A 20,361-nucleotide genomic window follows, 5' to 3' on the forward strand; every position below is an offset into this window, starting at 1 on the left:
CGTTCTTTTTAATGTCTTTAGCTCTTAAAAAAGCTGAAAATATTGAGAGAGAAAATTACAGAGGTTAAAAACAAAACCCAATGAAAATATAAGAACTAAATTTATGTTTTTTTTAAGATATTTTTGAAAAAAATTTGACATCTCAAAAAACAAGACATTTTGACAAATGGAACGTTTCTTCATAAGCGAAATATCAAAATTAAGGTATTTTTTAAAATTTATATTTTTATTTAAAAAATAAAATTGTAGAATTTATTTAATAAATTTTATTTGTATTTATGAGTTTGTCTAAAAATATTTCATAACTTAGAATAAAGAGAGTATAGCACTTATCTCATCTGTATCGCTACGCTAAATGACAAGGCATGAACATTCTCTCAATATTTGACTCTTGAATTGCCCCAGGGAAGTTCTCCCTCCCCCATATCATACACAACTTTTTTCAAAGTCTGGTTACCTCACCAATAAATGTTTTATTTAGCAAAATTTTGACTTACGAGGGCGGAGACAGGGAGGGATCATCAAGGATCACAACTCTTCTTAATTTTTAATTTTTATTAATAAAATATAAGAATTTTATATTTTCAATCTCTTAAGTGGGCAAATTATAAAAACTTTAAGATGTTAGATGAAATTATGATTTCAATTTTATGGTAGCTTAAAGATAACATTATAATTATAATATCTCTTAAAGCATTGATATCATTTAATTCTGCTTTCATTTTATATTTGATGAAATAAATTATGAGAATTGTTATCAACAAAACTTTATAAAGCACAGCAATAAAAATTTCAAGATATATTGAATGAAGAACATATCAATTAAAAGAATTAAATAATAAATTCATTAAGTAAGTGATAGAGCTTTTTTATATTAAACAGAACTTTAGATTTTAAAGATATATTTAAATTATGCAATGCTTATAGGGAAGATGAAATATTCTCTAATTTAATGATAGTTTATATTAATAAAAAAATTTTTAAAAATTTTATCGTAAACATGATAATTAATTATTCTTATGTCATAAAAAATTAATAAGTAAAACTTAAAAAAATGAAGATATATATTTATTTTTGTTGTGCGCATGTGTGTGTAAAATTGCATATAAATATATAGGTTGAAATATTTATGTTATGTTAGTTATATATAAATTTAATTTTTTTGATTATCATATATGATTTGTCATCTTGGCTCCCTTAACAAAATTTTCTGGCTCCGCTCTTGTTGACTTGTAATTTATAAAATTATAAGATCAAATTCCATATTGATAAATGTTATGTAAATATCATTGTAAGTATTCTTTGAGTTCAAAAAAAAAGAGGAGACTTATCTTTAATTTAATGAGCTCCAATAATTCAATTCAGCCTTTTTTATAAAAAAATAAAAAATTTGACAATCACCAGCTCGAATGGTTGCCACCAGCCACTTGCTTCTCTCAATCTGTTACCACTAATTATGATTAATTAACACTGCTTAAAGGCCAAAACTTTGTTCTCAAATAGTCCCCACTCTCTTAATACACCCGCATAATACTGGGGCAGAAATCGATAGCAAATTTCTACTGAAACCCACTATGGCGATTCAATGCCATTAACAACGAGAGATGTGATAAAGATTGCAATTTAAAATTAAACAAATATAATATCTTGTAGCTGCATATCATTTCAAATAGTGATTGCCAAATTGATGTAAATAAAAAACAAAAAAAAAAACAAGAGAAAACGAAGGCGTGGGAATCTTCTTGTGACGGGGCTCCAACTTGCACAGAAGGAGCAATTCCGAATTGTTAATCCCATAGTGGACGACACATAATGATGGTTTGTTAAATTAAGAATCATTTGGGTCAACGTCTTTATGCGAATTAATCAAAGATATCGTAGCATATAATTTTACGTCGACAGTGGACAAATGTAACGCCTATTACAGTGCAAGTAAAAAAGAATTTTTAAATCACGATTAAGTCAGACTTTTGTGCCTGGTATTCTTCAGTGTGCTTTAAGAAACCTTGAAAACGTAGCAACATGACTAAGAAAAGGCATTGAGAATACTTTATATAAAAAAAATAAATTAAAGGGTTCGTCTCAGATACCACAGACAAAGTGGGAGAGATGTTTTATTGGCCAAGTAATGCGTAACTAGGAATCAAATCCTTACCCATATCCTCCAGAATGCTGTCTTCTGGTTTCAAATATTAATTAATAATTTGTTTGTTTACTTTTTAATATTTGAAACTTTACATTTTAACACGTAAACATAGGAATATCAATAAGCTATCTAGCATTATTCAAGCGTAAATGCGCAAAACAATGAAGTGCTGGTTCCACTAGTGTCACGATTATAGTTGATTATGACATGGATCTTGACACGTACAATAAATTGGAATCGACAAGCGAAACAATATCAATTTAATTAAAATAAATTGCTGGTTATACTGAGTAAATATATCAATGGGAGTGTAATATATATCATATAATAATAATAATAATAAATTAATATATACCACGTATTTCATTTCTGTGCAGTTATTATTATTACTTTTTTTTTTTTGCACTTCTTCACCGATGAGGCACTCGCAATGAAAGGGGAACGAGATATTTGTATTCTCGAATGAGTTTGTATGCATCTTATAGACAATATTTTTTAATACTTAACACGGATAGCTTACACTCGAAACTTCGGATATCTAACATAATTATTTTAAACAATAATTACAATATTTTGTTTTGTGCAAAATTTTTTGAAAATAAATAAAATTAAATTTGTCGGGAATTATATAGATAAAGATGAACCCCAACGCGCGGGATCCGCGTGTGCATATACTTACAAAAGAACATTTGGTTTTGTGGAGTGCAAGAAACGCAGGGAAATTTATTCCTCGGAAGAGCAATAAATTCAAAGGCGGACAATTATGTTGAGATTTGGCTTTTATTGATTAGTTACTAACTTACTATTATTTGAATGGATATGAATGGATATTTTTTTTCCCAGGCCAACGAATATGAATTGACCTGATTCGCGCGAATGGGTGCATGTCCTATCAGTATCAATTGCGAAATTATCTTACCTCAAGCCTCAGGCTGGCCTTTCTATTAAATAATAATATATATATATATATATATATATTATTGGCAAAACACCCAATAACGCGTGGAAAGATTTCACAGGCAAATAAATAATTGCAAATTCGAACAACAGTACAAGATGATCCATCCTCGTCAGGCTAATCAAGTTGGATTTGAAAAAGGAGATGTGGTGAAAATTCAGTGCATTCAAGGGTATATCAAGTGCTTTAATAATCATCTTGAGTGAAAATCAATAGTCTCTCTCTATAATTTTGACCCAAATATATTTCAATCCTCAAATTTTAATCTGCTATAATTTAATCTTTAACTTATATCTAAATTTTAACTCACTGTAATTTAGTTCTTATAATTTTAATTACTTAAAATATTAGTTCTTGTATATTTAAAAATGAAATTATAAATGTTAAAATTATTTTAAAATTAGGCATTAATATCTTAAATTATTAAGTCTCTTAACCTTTATAAAGAACAAATTTTTAAAATGATTTTAATTTTTGTAATTTTATTTTTTAAAATACAAGAACTAATATTTTAAATTATAAAAATTATAGGAATTGAGTTGTATCGAGTCAAAGTTTAAGAAATCAATTATAACTAAATCAAAACTATAATGATTGAATTTTAGCAAGTTAAAGTTTAATAATTGAGTTACAATTAATTTAAAATTATATGAATCAAAAGACTAATTTTCACTAATTTTAAAATCAAAATTAGGACATACTTAAAGAAATAAAATGACAATTTAGTCATTTGTTAGAAAGTTAACAGACTTGGAAGTTAGTCCATGAGAAGATACTCTAGACATGCACGGTTAAAGAAGTTAGTCCATGAGAGCAAAATTAGATTTGACACTTGAAATGTTGAGACAATGATTTATAAATATATAGAGGTTGTAGGGATTATGATTCAAAGAAAAATCAATATTCTATGCCTGTAAAAAACAAAACAGCGTGGAGAAGAAGTTAAGGATATTCAAGGTTTCAAACTTTGGTACACAGGAAAAGTAAGCATACACAATGAAGTAAGCATCATTATTGATAAGGAGTAAAAGAAAAACATTGTGGAAATTAGCAGAATTAAAAACAAAATTATTTCCTTAAAAATGATAGTTGGATATGAGACTGTTAATATTGTTAGCGCTTATGCGCTTCAAGTCGAAACAGAAGTCAATCTTAAGAAATTATTTTAGGAGGACTTAGAGGGGTTGACTCAATGCATATCACAAGGTAAAAAGATTTTTATTAGAGAAGACTTTAATGGGCATGTTGTGAGGAAAATTGGTCAGTATGTGAGGGTGCATGGTGGTTTTAGTTTTAAAGAGCTAAACAATGAAGGACAAACTCTTCTTAATTTTTCGTTGGTGTATGATTTTAAAATTGCCAACACTTATTTCAAGAAGAGAGATGAGCATCTCATCACTTACAAAAGTGGAGCCTCAAGATCATAGATTGATTTTCTTTTAGTTAGGAACATGGATAGAAGACTCTATAAAAATTGTAAAGTGATTCCCGATGATGCTGTAATAACACAATATACAGTCAATGTCCTTGATATGTGTATTATGAGTAAAACTCAAAAATGTCGACAAGTAGTAGCACTAAGGACTAGGTGGTAGCAATTAAAAGATGAGAAATAGGATATTTTCAACCGAAATCTTTTAGATAAAGAAATTTAGAAATCTCGGGGAAGTGCTAACATCTTGTGAGAGGATATAGCTAAAAAGATAAGGGAGGTTGTAAAAGTAGTTTTTGAAGAATCAAAAAGTTTTAATCCAAGAGATAAGGAGTCTTAGTGATGGAATAACAATATACAAGACAAAATTAAATATAAGAAAAACTATTTTAAAGTCATACATTTGTGTAACAATGAGAAAAATTGGAAAAGGTACTCTATGGCTAAGAAGGAAACTAAGAGAGCTATGAGTAAAGCTCGTTCTAAAGCTTTTGAATAATTTTATAAGAATCTTGAGACAAATGAAGGAAAATGAAACATTTATAATATTGCTAAGAGTGGGGAAAGAAAATCAGGAGATCTAAAACAGATGAGGTGTATAAAGGATGAAAAGGAAAGAACTTTAGTCATAGATGATGAAATTAAAAATAAATGGAAAACTTACTTTTTAAAATTTTTCAATGATGGAGAGCATTCATCTAGTAACTTAGAAGATTTAGTAACTCGTGAAGGAGAACAAAATTTATCATTCTATCAAATAATACGTGATAAGGAGGTAAAGGAAGCTCTTAAAGAAAATGACAAATAGTAGAACTAAATATCTATTGAAGTGTGAAAATGTTTAGGTAAAGAAGGGGTGAAATGGTTAACTAAGTTATTTCATATGATTTTATGGTCTAAAAAAATGTCTGACGACTAGAGGAGAAGTACATTAATTCCTATTTATAAAAATAAAGGAGATATTTAGAATTGTACTTACTATAAAGAGATTAAACTCATGAGTCACACAATAAAATTGTGGGAGAAAGTAATTGAACATAGGCTGAGATTGAAGACAAGTATTTTTAAAAATCAATTTAATTTTATGCCAGGTAGATCGACTACAAAGAAAATTTATCTACTGAGAGAATAAATGAAAAAGTATTGTTGCAAAGATAAAAATTTACACATGATTTTATTAATTTAGAAAAAGCTTATAACCGTATATTAAAAAAAGTGCTTTGAAAAGCCTTATAAAAGAAGGGAGTATGGATTGTTTATATTAAAGTCATACAAGATATGTATGAGAGGGTAAAACTAATATAAGAACGTCTAGTGGTCAAAGAAAGGATTTTCCTATAAAAATTGGACTACATCAAGGATTATCTTTAAGTCCTTATCTATTTAATTTGGTTCTAAATATTTTGACAAAATATATTCAAGGGGAAATACTCAAATGTATGCTCTTCATAGATGATATAGTTCTTATAATAGAGATAAGAGAAGAGATTAATTATAAATTTAAGTTATGGAGAAGGACATTGGAGTCGAAAGGTTTCCATCTAAATAGGAGTAAGATGAAATGTTTATATTGTAAATTTGGTAAGAGACTAGTCAACAGTAATTTGAAGGGAGATTAAATTATACCTCAAGTCAAAAAATTTAGACATTTAAGAGCCATTATTCAAAATGATAGCGAAATCAGTGGGGATATGTCACATAGGATTCAAGGTGGGTGATTTAATTATAGAAAACCTAAATGAGTTATTTATTACTGTAAGGTGCCTAATAAACTTAAAGAAAAGTTTTATCATACTGTTATTAGACTAACTACGTTATATGATAGTGAATGCTGGATTTTAATAGGACAATAAGAGTATAAAGTTATAGTAGTAGAGATGAGAATGTTATGATGGATGTGCGGATATACACGTAAAGATAAAATTTAAAATAAGCATGTACGCAAAAAAGTAAGGGTAGCACTTATTGAGAAAAAATGATAAAAAAATTATTTAAAATGGTTTAGGCATATGCAAAGAAGACTACGGGAGGCACCAATGAAAAAAGTAAAACATATAATTTTGAACCTTGTTAAGAGAGGTAGAGGAAGGCATAAGAGAACACTTTTAAAAGTTGTTGAACACGATCTCTTAATTAATAATATTTTTGAAAGTTTGGTAAATGATAAAGCACAATATCTTGCAGTCCATATAACCGACCCCACCTATGAGAAAAAGGCTTCTTGTTGTTAGAAAGTTAAAGACACCTGAATATCACCAATATGTAAAATACCTTAGTATTTTTTAAAAAAATTATACATGGATGTCATTTCATTGGAGGTAAAATTATTTAAGGTATGATTGGCATTAAATGTAAGCACTTCTTTCAACAGTTAGTTGAACATTTGTTCATCACATTATAAGAAATTAGCCTATTCTATTAGACTCAACACCTATTGGTTGACTTTTTGTTTTTAAATGCAAGCATAAATTTTACTAAATCCAATTCATTTTAATTATGAGGTAGAATTTTATAACTCTGTTTAGTCATAAATAAAGTGCAAAGTAAGTATGAGGCAAATAATTATTAGTATTAACTAACTTCTTAAACCGCACAAGGCAATTAAACTTCATTTATAGTTAAGAAACGATGGAGTAACTCATAAAGTAAGTTACACAATTCATGACCAGCTAGATGGGCTAAACCTTGATATAGACAAAACAAGTACTTTGTGAGCAACATAACTCAATTGCAATTGCTAAAGATATAAATTGTGAGGAACTTATTTTACATGTGATGTGGAAGAAAGCTTTAATTTTAAACACCAAGGGAAAAAAACTAAGCTTTTAATTCCTATCATCAGTTAGAAACTAAGTTGATATCACAAGTGAATGGTGTTTTTTCAGTTCCGATTGATAATTCATTCTTCTTTTCACATTTATTGCTAATCTTTTAAAAACCATCATCGAGTTATGCTGCCACAAAGTCAGAGCCTTTTTTACCCATATGACCTTTTAACTACCGATGGCTAAAGTTGTAATGAGTGTCCTAAATTAGGATTTAATTATCACACTACCATGGTTAATCAAGAACTAATTCAAATGGATTATCCTAAATGAATTCTTAATATGTATTTATTTTTCACAAACTATTTAATATAAAGGAATCCCAAGTCTTTAAAATATTTTAAGAACTCATATCATTCAATTAAATATATGCGGAAGCATGATAATAACTATTTTTACTTGCACAAATATTTTGACCCATTAATATAATACAAGCATCAAAACACAATCTCAAGAGCCCAAAATACCTTTCCATCCTAGACAAAACCCATAGTGCAAATGGATCAAGAATATATTATCCTGATTGACAATATCATAAACTAAATACACATACCAACATAAAAGGAGAGAGGCCTACAGAAGTGATTATTATCACTTGGCCTAATGCTCCTTTCCTCTGTTCTTCTCAGATGAGTTAGCTCCTGTAATATGTTAAAAGAGAGGGATGAGTACAACCACTCAATAACCAAGGTACATCTAAGTTGTACAAATGTATGGCAGTTAATCATGAATACAAGTGACTAATAAGTTTATCAAAGTGACTATGTAAATAATCACATTAATAACATGTTAATCACATTAACATCTAATTCATTTGAATAATCTCAAGAATAAAGTCAAGTACAAACTTTGCACAAATAGCCACATATACATTATTCGCATAATTACTACATGTTCTCATTTCTACAATTATAATCATATTCTCAACATAGCCATCAATCACTTAAATGATATGATAATAATATGTATGATCAATCCCTTCCTTATATCCCCCATTATTTCCTCTAACATGAAATTCGTGGGCCAACAATCGAAAGGGATCGTCCATGTGGTGAGACTACCCAGATCTTAATCATATCACGAGGGGTTACCGGGCCAGGGTTACCTTACTCACTTATGAACACGGTTTCCCCCAAATCACACACCATGAGATGTCATACCCAAAACTAGCTCTACCCAAAACTCCAGGTAGGCTAGTAGGGTTAAGTCTCTTAACAAGAACAATGCTACAGTACCTTATAAGGTAAGTAGCGGCTATAACCCTTAGGATTATCGATCAATAGCCAAGTACTATATGGATTTTGCATAACCGTTAACTCCTTCACTAAGGCAAACTTCCGCCATATGATCATGCTCAGGAGAAAATACATTTCAAAAACTCATATATATATTTCAAAATTATCCCACATGCTCATCAACTTTTATCACTGTGCATAATCCACAACTTATAACCAAGAGTGTACACATAATCATCAACCATCAATTTCATTACTCACAAGTCATAAAGTCTCAAAAAAGTCACATGCATTACAAACAACTATTTCAAATTTAGATATATATATATATATATATTTGTTTCACTAACATAATTAATTAATTAACATACAAATGCATAAAATAAATTTTTCCCGGTTACCTCAACCTTTGAGAGGTCAAAGGTTACCCCTCAAGTTACAACACTTCCAAAGCTTTCCAAAACTTGAATGGTGTTAAAAAAAATTAATCTACAATTGATCATATCCCAATGTGTCAATAATATTATTAACACAATTTTCACTCATACTCTAACATCTAAGTATTTATTTTATTTTATTTTATATTTATTTATTTATTTATTTTTTAAGAAATTAGTCTTAGTCTCTTGAATTTTAAAATTTAATTTCATGTATTTGAACCTATCTATTTGGTTCAATAGTCTCCTTCACAGTAATTTCATTCAAATATTTTTCTAATATCAAAATTTCTCTTTTTATTTCAAAAATTCGCACATAAAAATACTCAAAAATTGCAAACTTGATTTCAAGCCTAGAATCATTATTTTATAGACATAATAATTTATTTCTCATCTTAAATAATCATCTAAATATCAACAAATCAATTTATATTTTTAGATTTAACAAAAAATCTACCCATAAGAATTTAGGGATAAACTTAAATGCCTCAAATTCTAATTCTATAAATAAAATAATACTCTAAAATATTTATTACACTACTAACAACCTCAAAATCATATTTATTCAACATAAATTCATCCCTCTTCCAAATTCTAAATTTTCTACCACTACAAAATCATAAACTAAAGAGAAATTATGACTAAGAAAAATATTTAGAACACTTACCTAGTTTTAGAATACTTAAAATCTTATATGAAGTATCCTATTATGAGCTTCACCTTCTAAATCAGTCAGCCTCTCCATCAATGTCGCTCGCTCTCTCGCTCGCTCTCTGCCTCAGCTCGCGTACAGGGATGAAATGAAGAAAATGAATGAAGGAGGGTGGTTTTATAAAAAAAATACTGCGGTTCCTACATTTTTTTTTGTTTCCTCTTTCTTCTATCTTCTTTTTTTTTATATATATGTGTGTGTCATGATTGCCGTGGGAGAGCACCGAAAGCATGATTTCTTCTTCTCCTTCTTCTTCTTTCTTTCTTTATACATTTTCTTTTTTTTTCAAATAATAATAATAATAATTTAATATTTTTTAATTAATTAATTAATTATTATTTTTAAAATTTTAATTTAGAATTATATCCTGATTAGATTTAACAATTATCTCCTTCTAATTTACTTACCTCTAAATATATATTTTTTTAAAATTTCTATTAACCTAAATTAACTATTAAAATTTAAATTGGGATGTTACAGAAGTGATTGAGCCTTGTATGTTACAGTGCCTTACAAATTCAAGGGACCTATATGTCATCAACCCTCAGGTAAGGAGCCTGAGTGTCATTTGACCTTACAAAATAGAAAAACCAAGCATATGTCTATAGAGCAAACTAATTTATAAATAAGTCATATAAAATTTATAAATAATTGTTAAGTCCTTAAGGACTTGAGAGTATTTGTGAATAATCAGTGTTAAACTTTTTTTAATAATGCATGACTATTTTAACCATTAGATATGTGATGTTACATTTGTAAAAATGTCGAATTGATAGTTGTAAACTATTAATGAGATAGTTATAAATAATCATTACTATATTTTATTACTAACACATGATTGGTTCAACCAATATGTGAAATTCAAGTTGTAAAATGTTGAGGTGATAGGTGTAAATTACTAATGAGATAGTTATATGCAGTAATATTAATATTATAGTACATGATCAATTTAACAATTGATGTGTGAAGTTATAGTTATAAAAAGTTAAAGTAATAATCATAAATTACTAATGAAGTGATTTTAAATTACTTGATTGGTCCAATGTATTTTCAACAGATGGTATTATTATGTTTCCATCATAATTTCAAACTACACTCAGATTCAAAAGATATAACCATGGTTTCATAATTTCACATAACTTACTTGTAAATAAGTTTGTTCTGCGAGACTTATATGTAACTTTCTCTAAAAGAATATAGGAAAATTTTAGTCTAGATTTATTGACCAAGCATAATGAAAAACAAAGCTACCTAAAATCTTAAACTTCATTGCAAACTAAGGGGAGTGAAATGAAATTAAATTGTTGAGGGAAATGACAAAAGTAACACTCAATTATTATGTTTTTAAAGGCTTCTTTGATTAGAAATGGCCAAATTTCACAATCAAGAGACATCATTGTCAGAATCTTCAAGTCGGCGAGGAGCGATTAGAGGTTTTATGAAGGAGACAAAGAGAAGACGGTGAGATAAAGAGTTTAAAAAAGAATGGTTTGATAAAAGGCTTAGAGAGTGAGAGACATGGAGCTATAACTTGAATAACCAAGAATGTTAGTTGCGTCAACGATTGTTCCATGGGAGTAGAGGTGAAGTCAGGATTTAAGAATAAGGGAGCTAAGATTAAAAAAATATATATATACTGTAAAGTTTTCATAAATTTTAAGGGGCAAAAGTGTGTAACATCTATATGATAAAAAAAAAGGGGTTGGAGAGATAAGAGGAAAGGAAGTTTTTTTTTTTGCAGTTTAAAAGAAATTTAATGGACAACTTTGGTATGGATAATTTGCAATTTCATTTTCCATAATAATAACACTACGAATAAAATCAAGCAAAACTATGCATATAAATAAATTTTTTAGAAAAAGTAACCACTTTAGCATGGGCAATATGCAATTTTAGTATGGAAATTTTGAATCTCTTTTTACTATAATAACAGCACTAAGAATAAAATTTGTACAAATAACTCTTACAAGAAAATTAACCATTTTAGTATAAGAAACGAACAATTTTAGTATAGGAAAATTACAACACCTTTCATCATGACAATAGCACAAGAAATAAAATAAAGTGAAACTATGCTTACAAACAACTCTTGTAAGATAACTAAGAATTTCAGTACAGCAAAATTAACTACTCTTGTAGAAAAATTTGCAAGTGTCTTCTAATAGGCTTAAGCCAATCCCATAAGATGAAGTCTTGTTGGTTAAATGAACAACTACAACATGCAAAATTAATCACCAGGGTGGGGAAAACAAACGACTGTAGTTTGGAAAACGAACAACTCACGTATGACTTTGCAAATCAACAACTTATATCAAGAAGGGTTTCAAGTTCCTCGTACTAAGGTTGTTCATTTCCTATACTAAAGTGGTAAATTTTTTTAGAGGAATTGTTCGCATGTATAGTTTCACTTGATTTTATTCTTAGTGTTGTTTTCACAGTAAAAAAATTGCAAATTCCCTGTGTTGAAGGATCTTTTCCAATATTGAAGTGGCTAACTTTTTTTATAAGAATTGTTTGTACACATAGATTTACTTTATATTATTTTTAGCATTAGTATCATGGTGAAAACAGTGGAAAATTCTCTATGCTATAGTTGTTTATTTCCCCAACACTGAAGTGGTCAATTTTCTAGCAAGAGTTATTTGTGCGCGCAGCTTCGCTCAATTTTGTTCTTAATATCATTGTCATGGTAAAAAGAGTTGCAAATTTCCCATACTAAAGTGGTTATTTTTTCTATAAGAGTTGTTTGTGTGCACAGATTCACTTAATTTTATTCTTAATGCTGTTACTATAACAAAAAGAGTTGAAAATTTTTCATAATAAAATGGCTAGCTTTCCTACAAGAGTTGTTTACCCTAATATGTTCCCTTAATTTTATTCTTAGTGTCATTATCATGGTAAAAAGAGTTGCAAACTATCTATACTGAAATTGTTCACTGCACATATCGAAGTGATTATTTTTCCTACAAGAATTATTTGCATACATAACTTTTTTTGATTTTATTCTCATATTGTCATTATGGAAAATGAAGTTGCAAATTCTTCATACTAAAATTATTTATTTCCCTACAACAGTTGTTCACCAACCACCCTTTTTTATTTTATTTTTTTAAAAAAACCTTCTCCATTTTCCCTTCTCTGTCCCTTGAAACCATTGCTGATGCAGCTAACATTCTCTCTGATTTAGGCTATCACTCCATGTCTCTCACTTTTTAAGCCCTTTATTAAACTTGTCTTTCCCGAACCCTTCTCTCACCATCTTCTCTCCATTTCCATCACCATCTTCTTGGCATGGAGTTGGACGCACAAAATTTGGTCACTTCTAATTGAAGAAGCCTTTAAAAATAATTAAAAAAAGATTAATTTTGTCATTTTTCTCAATATTTTAATTTCATTCTACTTTCTTTGATTTGCAATGAAGTTTTAAATTTTAAGGGCTTTTTTTCATTATGTTTAATCAAGAGATCTAAGCTGAAATTTTCTCAAAAAATATACACTAAACTGAAGGTAAGAATATAAGGGCATATAGTTTCACTTATTTTAGACTAAACAAAGCCTATTTACAAAATAAAACTGCTTTAAAGTTTAAGTTTTTGATTAGATTTAAGTCCACATGTTGATGAGACTTAATGGATTAGCGAATTGCTTCCACCCAAGTGGCCAAGTTCGCAGGCTTAGGTCAGACCCATTATTATCAAATATCATCATCAATGATATAATTATCCGTTCCTTGTTCCATTTATAAATATCGAAGTGGAGATCCAAGAATTTCAAACTATAATAGCCACGTTGATTTCAGCTTTAGAGATTAAAGATTATTTATATTACCACAAGTTCAAAAGTCCACGGCGAATAAAAAATTGTCCTTCTAGAAGGGAAACATGACCCACCGGTTTTTCCCATATTTAAATGATGCCATATGCGTTTAACCCTGTCATTGTTCATCGTCATCATTTAATTTAAAGTTTATCTGCAAATTTTGTATTTATTGGATTTTTAAACATCAATTCATCTATATTTATTCACACATTTTATTAGAAATTTTAAAAGAATCAGAGGTTTTATTTTTCATGAAAGTTTAATGGTTCATGAGGAATAAAAAAATTATTCTTCTATAAATAAAATATGTCCCTCCTTTTTTATGCTTAAATTAAAATTTAAAAAAAAAATTATGCCGAATGCTTTAAAGTTTAAACTCTATAAATATTCATTGACATGATCCTGCAGTTCAATGTTTAGTCTCAAACTCTGCGTTGATTTGGACTGTTAAACAAATCAGATCATTTATACTCATTCAATTTGTTTTTTTTTTAGCAACATTAAAAATAAATCTATATATGAAACCCGATTCTCGTTATATCTTTTAATTATAATAAATGTAATATATCTATGCATTGTATATATCATATGGTATTTTTTTTTAACCCGATGTATACTTTTCAGTACAGCGGCAGACGCAATGTTTAAATTTTATTCGTTTTAAATTATAGAATATTTTTAAAAAAATTTTTTCATCTTAAAATATAAGACACTTTAAATAGATTAAAATTTTATTAAATGCTTCGATTCTAATATTTATCTTTCTCTCTTTATAATTAATTTCTATCACTTTTTTTAATATATTAAATGATGAATATTTTTAAATTTATATTTTTATTTTAAAAAGATAAGGTTGTCAAGTATATTTAATGAGATTTATTGATATATAAAATTTTATTTAAAAATATTTTATAATTTAAAATAAAAAAATACATTCAGAAAGAAAATTGAAAAATAGAGCAAATCTACCTTCTTAAATGTATGAATATTGCTGAAAAATAGAGCAAATCTACCTTCTTAAATGTATTAATATTGCCTATAAGATATTAATTGTATGTCTCCCTGCTGCCTCCAGCTAACATTGATGACTTTTAAAAGTGTTTTCTCCACGTGGCAATAGCAGAATGGCTCCTTCTGCTTTGAGGGAATCCAAATTAAAGAATGGAAAAAGGCAACGTTGGAGTCAACTCTTCCCAACAATAACAGCCGTGAGATTACAATTAGAAGATCTGACGGTTCGGATTGCGTACAAAAAGTCACCGGCTACAGGAGGTGATGACGAGGAACAAGATGATGATAAATTATTAAGAAAGAAGAAAAGGAAAAAAGGTCAACAATTTGTCAGATCAGCTTTATTCATAGGATTATAATTAAAATCTTAATTGTAATTAAATCATAATTATTCTTATTATTCACGTGGTCTCTGATTTTATTAAAGCATCCATGACCAACCTTTTTTTAAGGTTTAGAAAATATTGGTTTACCAAGTCCACCTACATTATTTTTTTCACTCGTTGAGGGGAAATTGCGTTCAAACCACACTAATTAATTAATACCAAAAAAAGAAAATTCCACATACCTAACTAACCTTTCTTAAGAAAACAACTAAAATACAAAACTGAATTGGTTCTTCATTTTTTTAATATTTCTACGTACAAATAATTGAATTTCGTGAGCTTTTCACATGTCCCACTAGTTCCTCTAGACTTGTCAACCATTTTCACCCTTGAAGAAGTTTCAATAAAAAATTGTGTGAGCTTTTCATTTGAAGCTATATATCACTAATTATTTTTAAGGCCAAGTCAATTTTCTAACTCCATAATTACTTTTAACTTACGGAATCAAATACAACCTACCCAGGGCCTTAATTATTAATTCCATTAAAACGAATAAGTTGATTTTCATGTCTTCTCAACGGCCTTAATTATTTCAATCATTTCTTTAATTTTTGTTACACGCTTAAAATTAAAATATCGATACGCATGATTCTGAGAAATACGTAGAATAAAGCTGACAACGATTTTATAAAATATGCCGAAAATATATGGAATCTTTTAAAAATCACCTTAGAAGCAGTGAGACTAAGAAAATCCGGTTTGGGTCAAACCCATCTCTCTCTGACCCGGTCATCCGGTGACGCTAACCCTTAATATATCTCTCGGCTCGCCTCTCCGGCCTTTACTCTTTTCCCTTCCCAAGTTTCAATCAATTTCTTCGCTTCTTCGTTTCTTCCTATGACATTTTGAGTTTCGTTTCTCAGGATTTGCCTTTTCTTTCTTTCCTAGAAGCTGTAATGGCTGTGGAGCTCATGGGGTTCCCCAAAATCGACGAGCAGAAGGCAATCCAGGAGGCTGCATCGGAAGGCCTGAAGGGTATGGAACACCTGATCCGTCTTCTCTCTCACCAGCCCAATAGGATGGACTGCACTGACCTCACCGATATCACCGTTTCTAAGTTTAAAAAGCTCATTTCCCTCCTCAACCGTACCGGCCACGCCCGCTTCAGGCGAGGACCCTTACCTTCCTCCCCGTCTTCTTCTACCGCGCCACCGCCGCAGCCCTCCATCTCGATTCCTCAAATGCATACATTTAGCCTGTCTCCGCCACAGTTCACCTCTCCGGCTACCGTGTCTCCGAGTCCTGTTGTAAATCAGGCTCCTATGCAGAACGCGCCTTCGAGTTTCGTTCAGTCTCAGGCGCCGCAGAGTTTGACTCTTGATTTTACCAAGCCTAGCATCGTAAGCTCCAAGACTAAACCCCCAGAGTTGGAGTTCTCGAAGGAAACCTTCAGTGTCTCGTCTAATTCGTCGTTTATGTCGTCCGCAATTACTGGAGACGGAAGCGTCTCGAACGGAAAGCAAGGTTGCTCCCTCTTCATGACTCCGGCGGCACCGACAGTGTCCGGTGGAAAGCCACCTCTGTCCTCGGGGCAGTTCAAGAAAAGATGCCATGAGCACCGCGACCGCTCCGACGACGTGTCGGGGTCCAGCAAATGTCACTGTGTTAAGAGAAGGTACGCCGTTAGGAGGTTTCACTTTTCAGTTTTTCCAGAGACTCTTTTCTCTCTCCACTCCGGCTCCTTCGTTACTCCAAGTTGACTCGTCAACTAACTCGGCAAACGGTTGAAGAGGCGAGTCTCTGGGGTAGTGGACTCGGTCATGTGTGGACGAGTTGTCGAGATGGAGTCAACGATTTGGGTAATGGTGCGGTTAAAGTCATTAAAAACAGAACACGCGTGAATCTGTGAAAGTGACAACACATAGGGTCCTGTTTTATGCTGCCTTTGTCATTTGAGAAGATGCTGCGAAATCAGAAAAATTCAAACTTACCAAAATTATAACCTTTTGTCGTTATATTGGTTTTCTTTGACTGTTGACCTACACAATAAAATAACACGGCTCACATTAGCAGCAGCTGCGCAATGTGTAACTTGATATCACCTTGGACTGATTTATTCGAATTAAATTTCAATGAATCCAGGAAAAATCGGGTGAAGAAGACGGTGAGGGTGCCGGCGATAAGTTCAAAGGTTGCCGATATTCCGCCGGACGAGTACTCGTGGAGGAAGTACGGTCAGAAGCCGATCAAGGGGTCACCATACCCACGGTGAGTGACATGGGAAGTGAAATTTCAGCCGTTTATTTTGATTACAGGTGGCAAGCTGTCTGACGTTGATGTGGTTGCTTGTTTGTGTGATTGGTGAACAGAGGTTACTACAAGTGCAGCACAGTGAGAGGGTGTCCGGCGAGGAAACACGTGGAACGGGCGACGGATGATCCGGCGATGCTGATCGTGACGTACGAGGGGGAGCACCGACATGTGATTCAGGGTGCGATGCAGGAGAACGTGGCCGGGAATGTGGGTTTGGTGTTCGAGTCAACGTGAGGTGGTGGTGATGGAACAGAACAAGATTAGGGCAGATATGACTTCCTCTTTCTATTTTTCTATATTTTCTTCTCGGGTTTTTTGTGGGGTAGGTGATGAGAAAAGGAGTTGAAGGGGTTGGATTGTAAATTTGGTTTTGATCTAGAAAATTATGAATATGATGATAAGAGTTGAAAATTTGGAATCTCACGAATCATCATTAATATTGTGCTCTATACAGTATTACTATTTTATTAAGAAGAGTTAAATTAATCACAACTTGTGGGGTCTGAACTTGTTAATTGGGAAGAAGTGGGTATCCAATGCTAGTTTAGTGGGCTAAGATGATAGAGATAGCCACTCGTTAGGTTGAGGTTCTATTCTATTTTATTCAACTTTGTCCCACGAAGAAACAGTGGTCTTTTGTTTGGGTGATGTCAATGGCGTTCTAGATTAGTCTTTTTTTTTTAAAAAAAAAAATGGAAGTAGGTTCTCAGTGTTTCTTATAAACCAAGTTTGATGATGTTCGCTTTCAAATGTTTGACTTTGGGCGATGTCGAACTCCAGAAATATGGAAACCGGAAAATGAGGTCTAAGAATGAATTTTACTTCAAGAGGTATGTTAGTATCCCACATGCTTGGCTTATAGCTTGTGTTGGTTTTGGTGTATTAAGTATGCGGAGGTAGGGTTTGCGTGGAAATGGAAGGTGATGAACAAAATGAAGGGACATGTTGCGTATATGAAGCAGCAAAATAGTATTTTGTTCTGTGTTGTGTTGGGGTTGGGTTTTCTTAACTTTGAACCCAAGTTAAGTTTTGTCAGGGAATCAAAACCAGGATGCTGACTTGTCCACTTGCGTCTGCTTTCTTTCACTTCTCTTGGCATGCAAACCAAGTTTGCTTTGTCAACTACCCAGTTCAACCCCCACTGCAACTAAACAAGTGACAAAACATGCCAAACCTCGTTAGTTTTAATGTTTAACACTCTGCTGTGTTTTTTTCCCTAAAAATATAAAATTATGTGTTGGCTGAAAATATTAAATTATCTTATATCTAAGGCTGCCCATGTGAAAGATATGGAGCCAAATGTGGCCCTTCTAGATGGTTGTAGTGGGCCTTCATGTAGTTCAAATGGTCTCGACAGTTGAATTGGACCTTGCTAATAATTGTCTTTACTGCCGAGTAAAGACCCATTAAGCGTTGATTAATGTAAACCCGACCCGAATAAAACGTTCCGCCCGAATTACCTGTAAAAGTCAGCAAAGTTTGGCTTCCTCCTCCACCGCCAATTGCATTCGTTGCTTTTCCAACGACACGCCCTCTCAGTCCCTCCTTTCATTTATTTGTTATTAAGTGATCGCCTCGAATTTTTTCGCTTGGAAAAAAATAAAAAAATAAAATAATCGAACTGCGACTGTGCAACATTATTTATCTGTCGACGAGAAAAAAAAACATCATAGTCAATTATTGTTAATGAACTTGTTCCCAAAAAAAAAAAATTAATTGTTAATGAACAGAGTAAAAGGTCAAGGTCGGGTAGGAGCCGTATTCTGAAATCAAACTGGGCAAGCAATTATCGTTTGACAAATCTTCGCCTCACATGGGTGATGATTTCATAAATTTTGCGCGCGCTTCTCTAGCGCGTGTTCTCACATCTGCAATCTTGGGAATTACTAGGATTGCAGCCAGGCCGGACCCTAACATGTTTGCAAACGTAAAACTTGATATTTTTAATTAAGATGTTATTCTTTCTTATCGTTAATATAAAATAAATTTAATTAAATTCACACTTATTAAAAATGATTTTTATGCTTAAAAATTGTTAAAAAATATGCAATTTTTAAATTTTTCCCATTATTTGTTATTAATATAATAACCACAATTAATTACTCTTTATGATTTCAAATTATAATAAATAAATGAATGAATAGGTAGATCATGTTGGAAAAAATAAATAATAAACCTATAAGAGGTGGATTCACAAAAAAAAAAGGGATGGAATTAGAAAAGAAAATTAATTGCTATAATTTTTCTCATAATAACAATAAAAAGTTTATCTCATATTGAGGATTAGAGAGAGTGCAGTTCACACCTAGCTTATTTATCCTCTTTAGTTACACGGAGAGTCAATATTAAGAAATATAAATCACTAAGAAGCGCGTGTAAATCTAAAACAGCAAACATATATATATATATATATATATATATATATAGCACATTATAATAAGAAAAAGCTGGAATTTTCAAAACTCAAAAGCTAGTTGGTGTTTTTTTTTCATTTTTCATTTTAAAAAATTGGTTTGCAGTATAGTTTTTTAGTGCTGTTTTTCAAAATAAAATTCAAAAATACATTTGATTTATTAATTTAAAATTACTTTTATAATTTAAAATCGATGGAATATATTACATCCTCTTTTGAAAGCTCTTGAATTCCTTTACACAAGAAAAATACATTTTTAACCTTCTTTTATTTCAAGTAGTATAGTCTATTTGTTTTTCCTAAATTGCCACGTTTCTCAAATAGAATCCGTCGTGTAACTTTCAAAATTCATTACTCAAGGTTAAACATCCAAATCACCTAGTTTAGGATTTATTGGAAAGCTTTGTGTGTCTAGTTTGCTCAAAAAAATTATCATGTCCAATTAACATGATTTACTGTATATTATACAATGAAACAATAACATTACTTTGAAAAGAGTCTAAATTTGGATAGCACCAATCATACAATATTAAAATTATGATTTCAAGACTAGTTTAAGACTTTAAAACTGGTCGTATGCATCTTACCACACCAATTACACATGCCAAGGTCACATCATGAATCTACATATTCTCATGGAATTATTTATACATTTCTTATCTCTATAAATGTAATGCCATGGGAAAATTATCTCTTAGTCCACTTACCTTTGCTTCTAACTATAAATCTTCCTT

At 30.9% G+C, this 20,361-nt stretch overlaps 1 protein-coding gene across 1 annotated transcript; it reads left to right on the forward strand.

Moving 5' to 3' along the window:
- The first annotated feature begins 15,737 nt into the window (after positions 1–15,737).
- Positions 15,738–17,632, forward strand: LOC129294151 (probable WRKY transcription factor 17). Its single transcript, XM_054932304.1, has 3 exons — positions 15,738–16,576; positions 17,044–17,169; positions 17,271–17,632. Exons 1-3 carry the CDS (start codon positions 15,858–15,860, stop codon positions 17,446–17,448), a joined length of 1,023 nt encoding a protein of 340 aa, XP_054788279.1. The 5' UTR covers positions 15,738–15,857; the 3' UTR covers positions 17,449–17,632.
- The last annotated feature ends 2,729 nt before the right edge of the window (positions 17,633–20,361 follow it).

The sequence above is a fragment of the Prosopis cineraria genome, unplaced genomic scaffold, assembly GCF_029017545.1.
Source record: "Prosopis cineraria cultivar Desert tree isolate PC_DT_omini unplaced genomic scaffold, ASM2901754v1 PC15, whole genome shotgun sequence".
In the NCBI taxonomy this organism is placed as follows: domain Eukaryota; kingdom Viridiplantae; phylum Streptophyta; class Magnoliopsida; order Fabales; family Fabaceae; genus Prosopis; species Prosopis cineraria.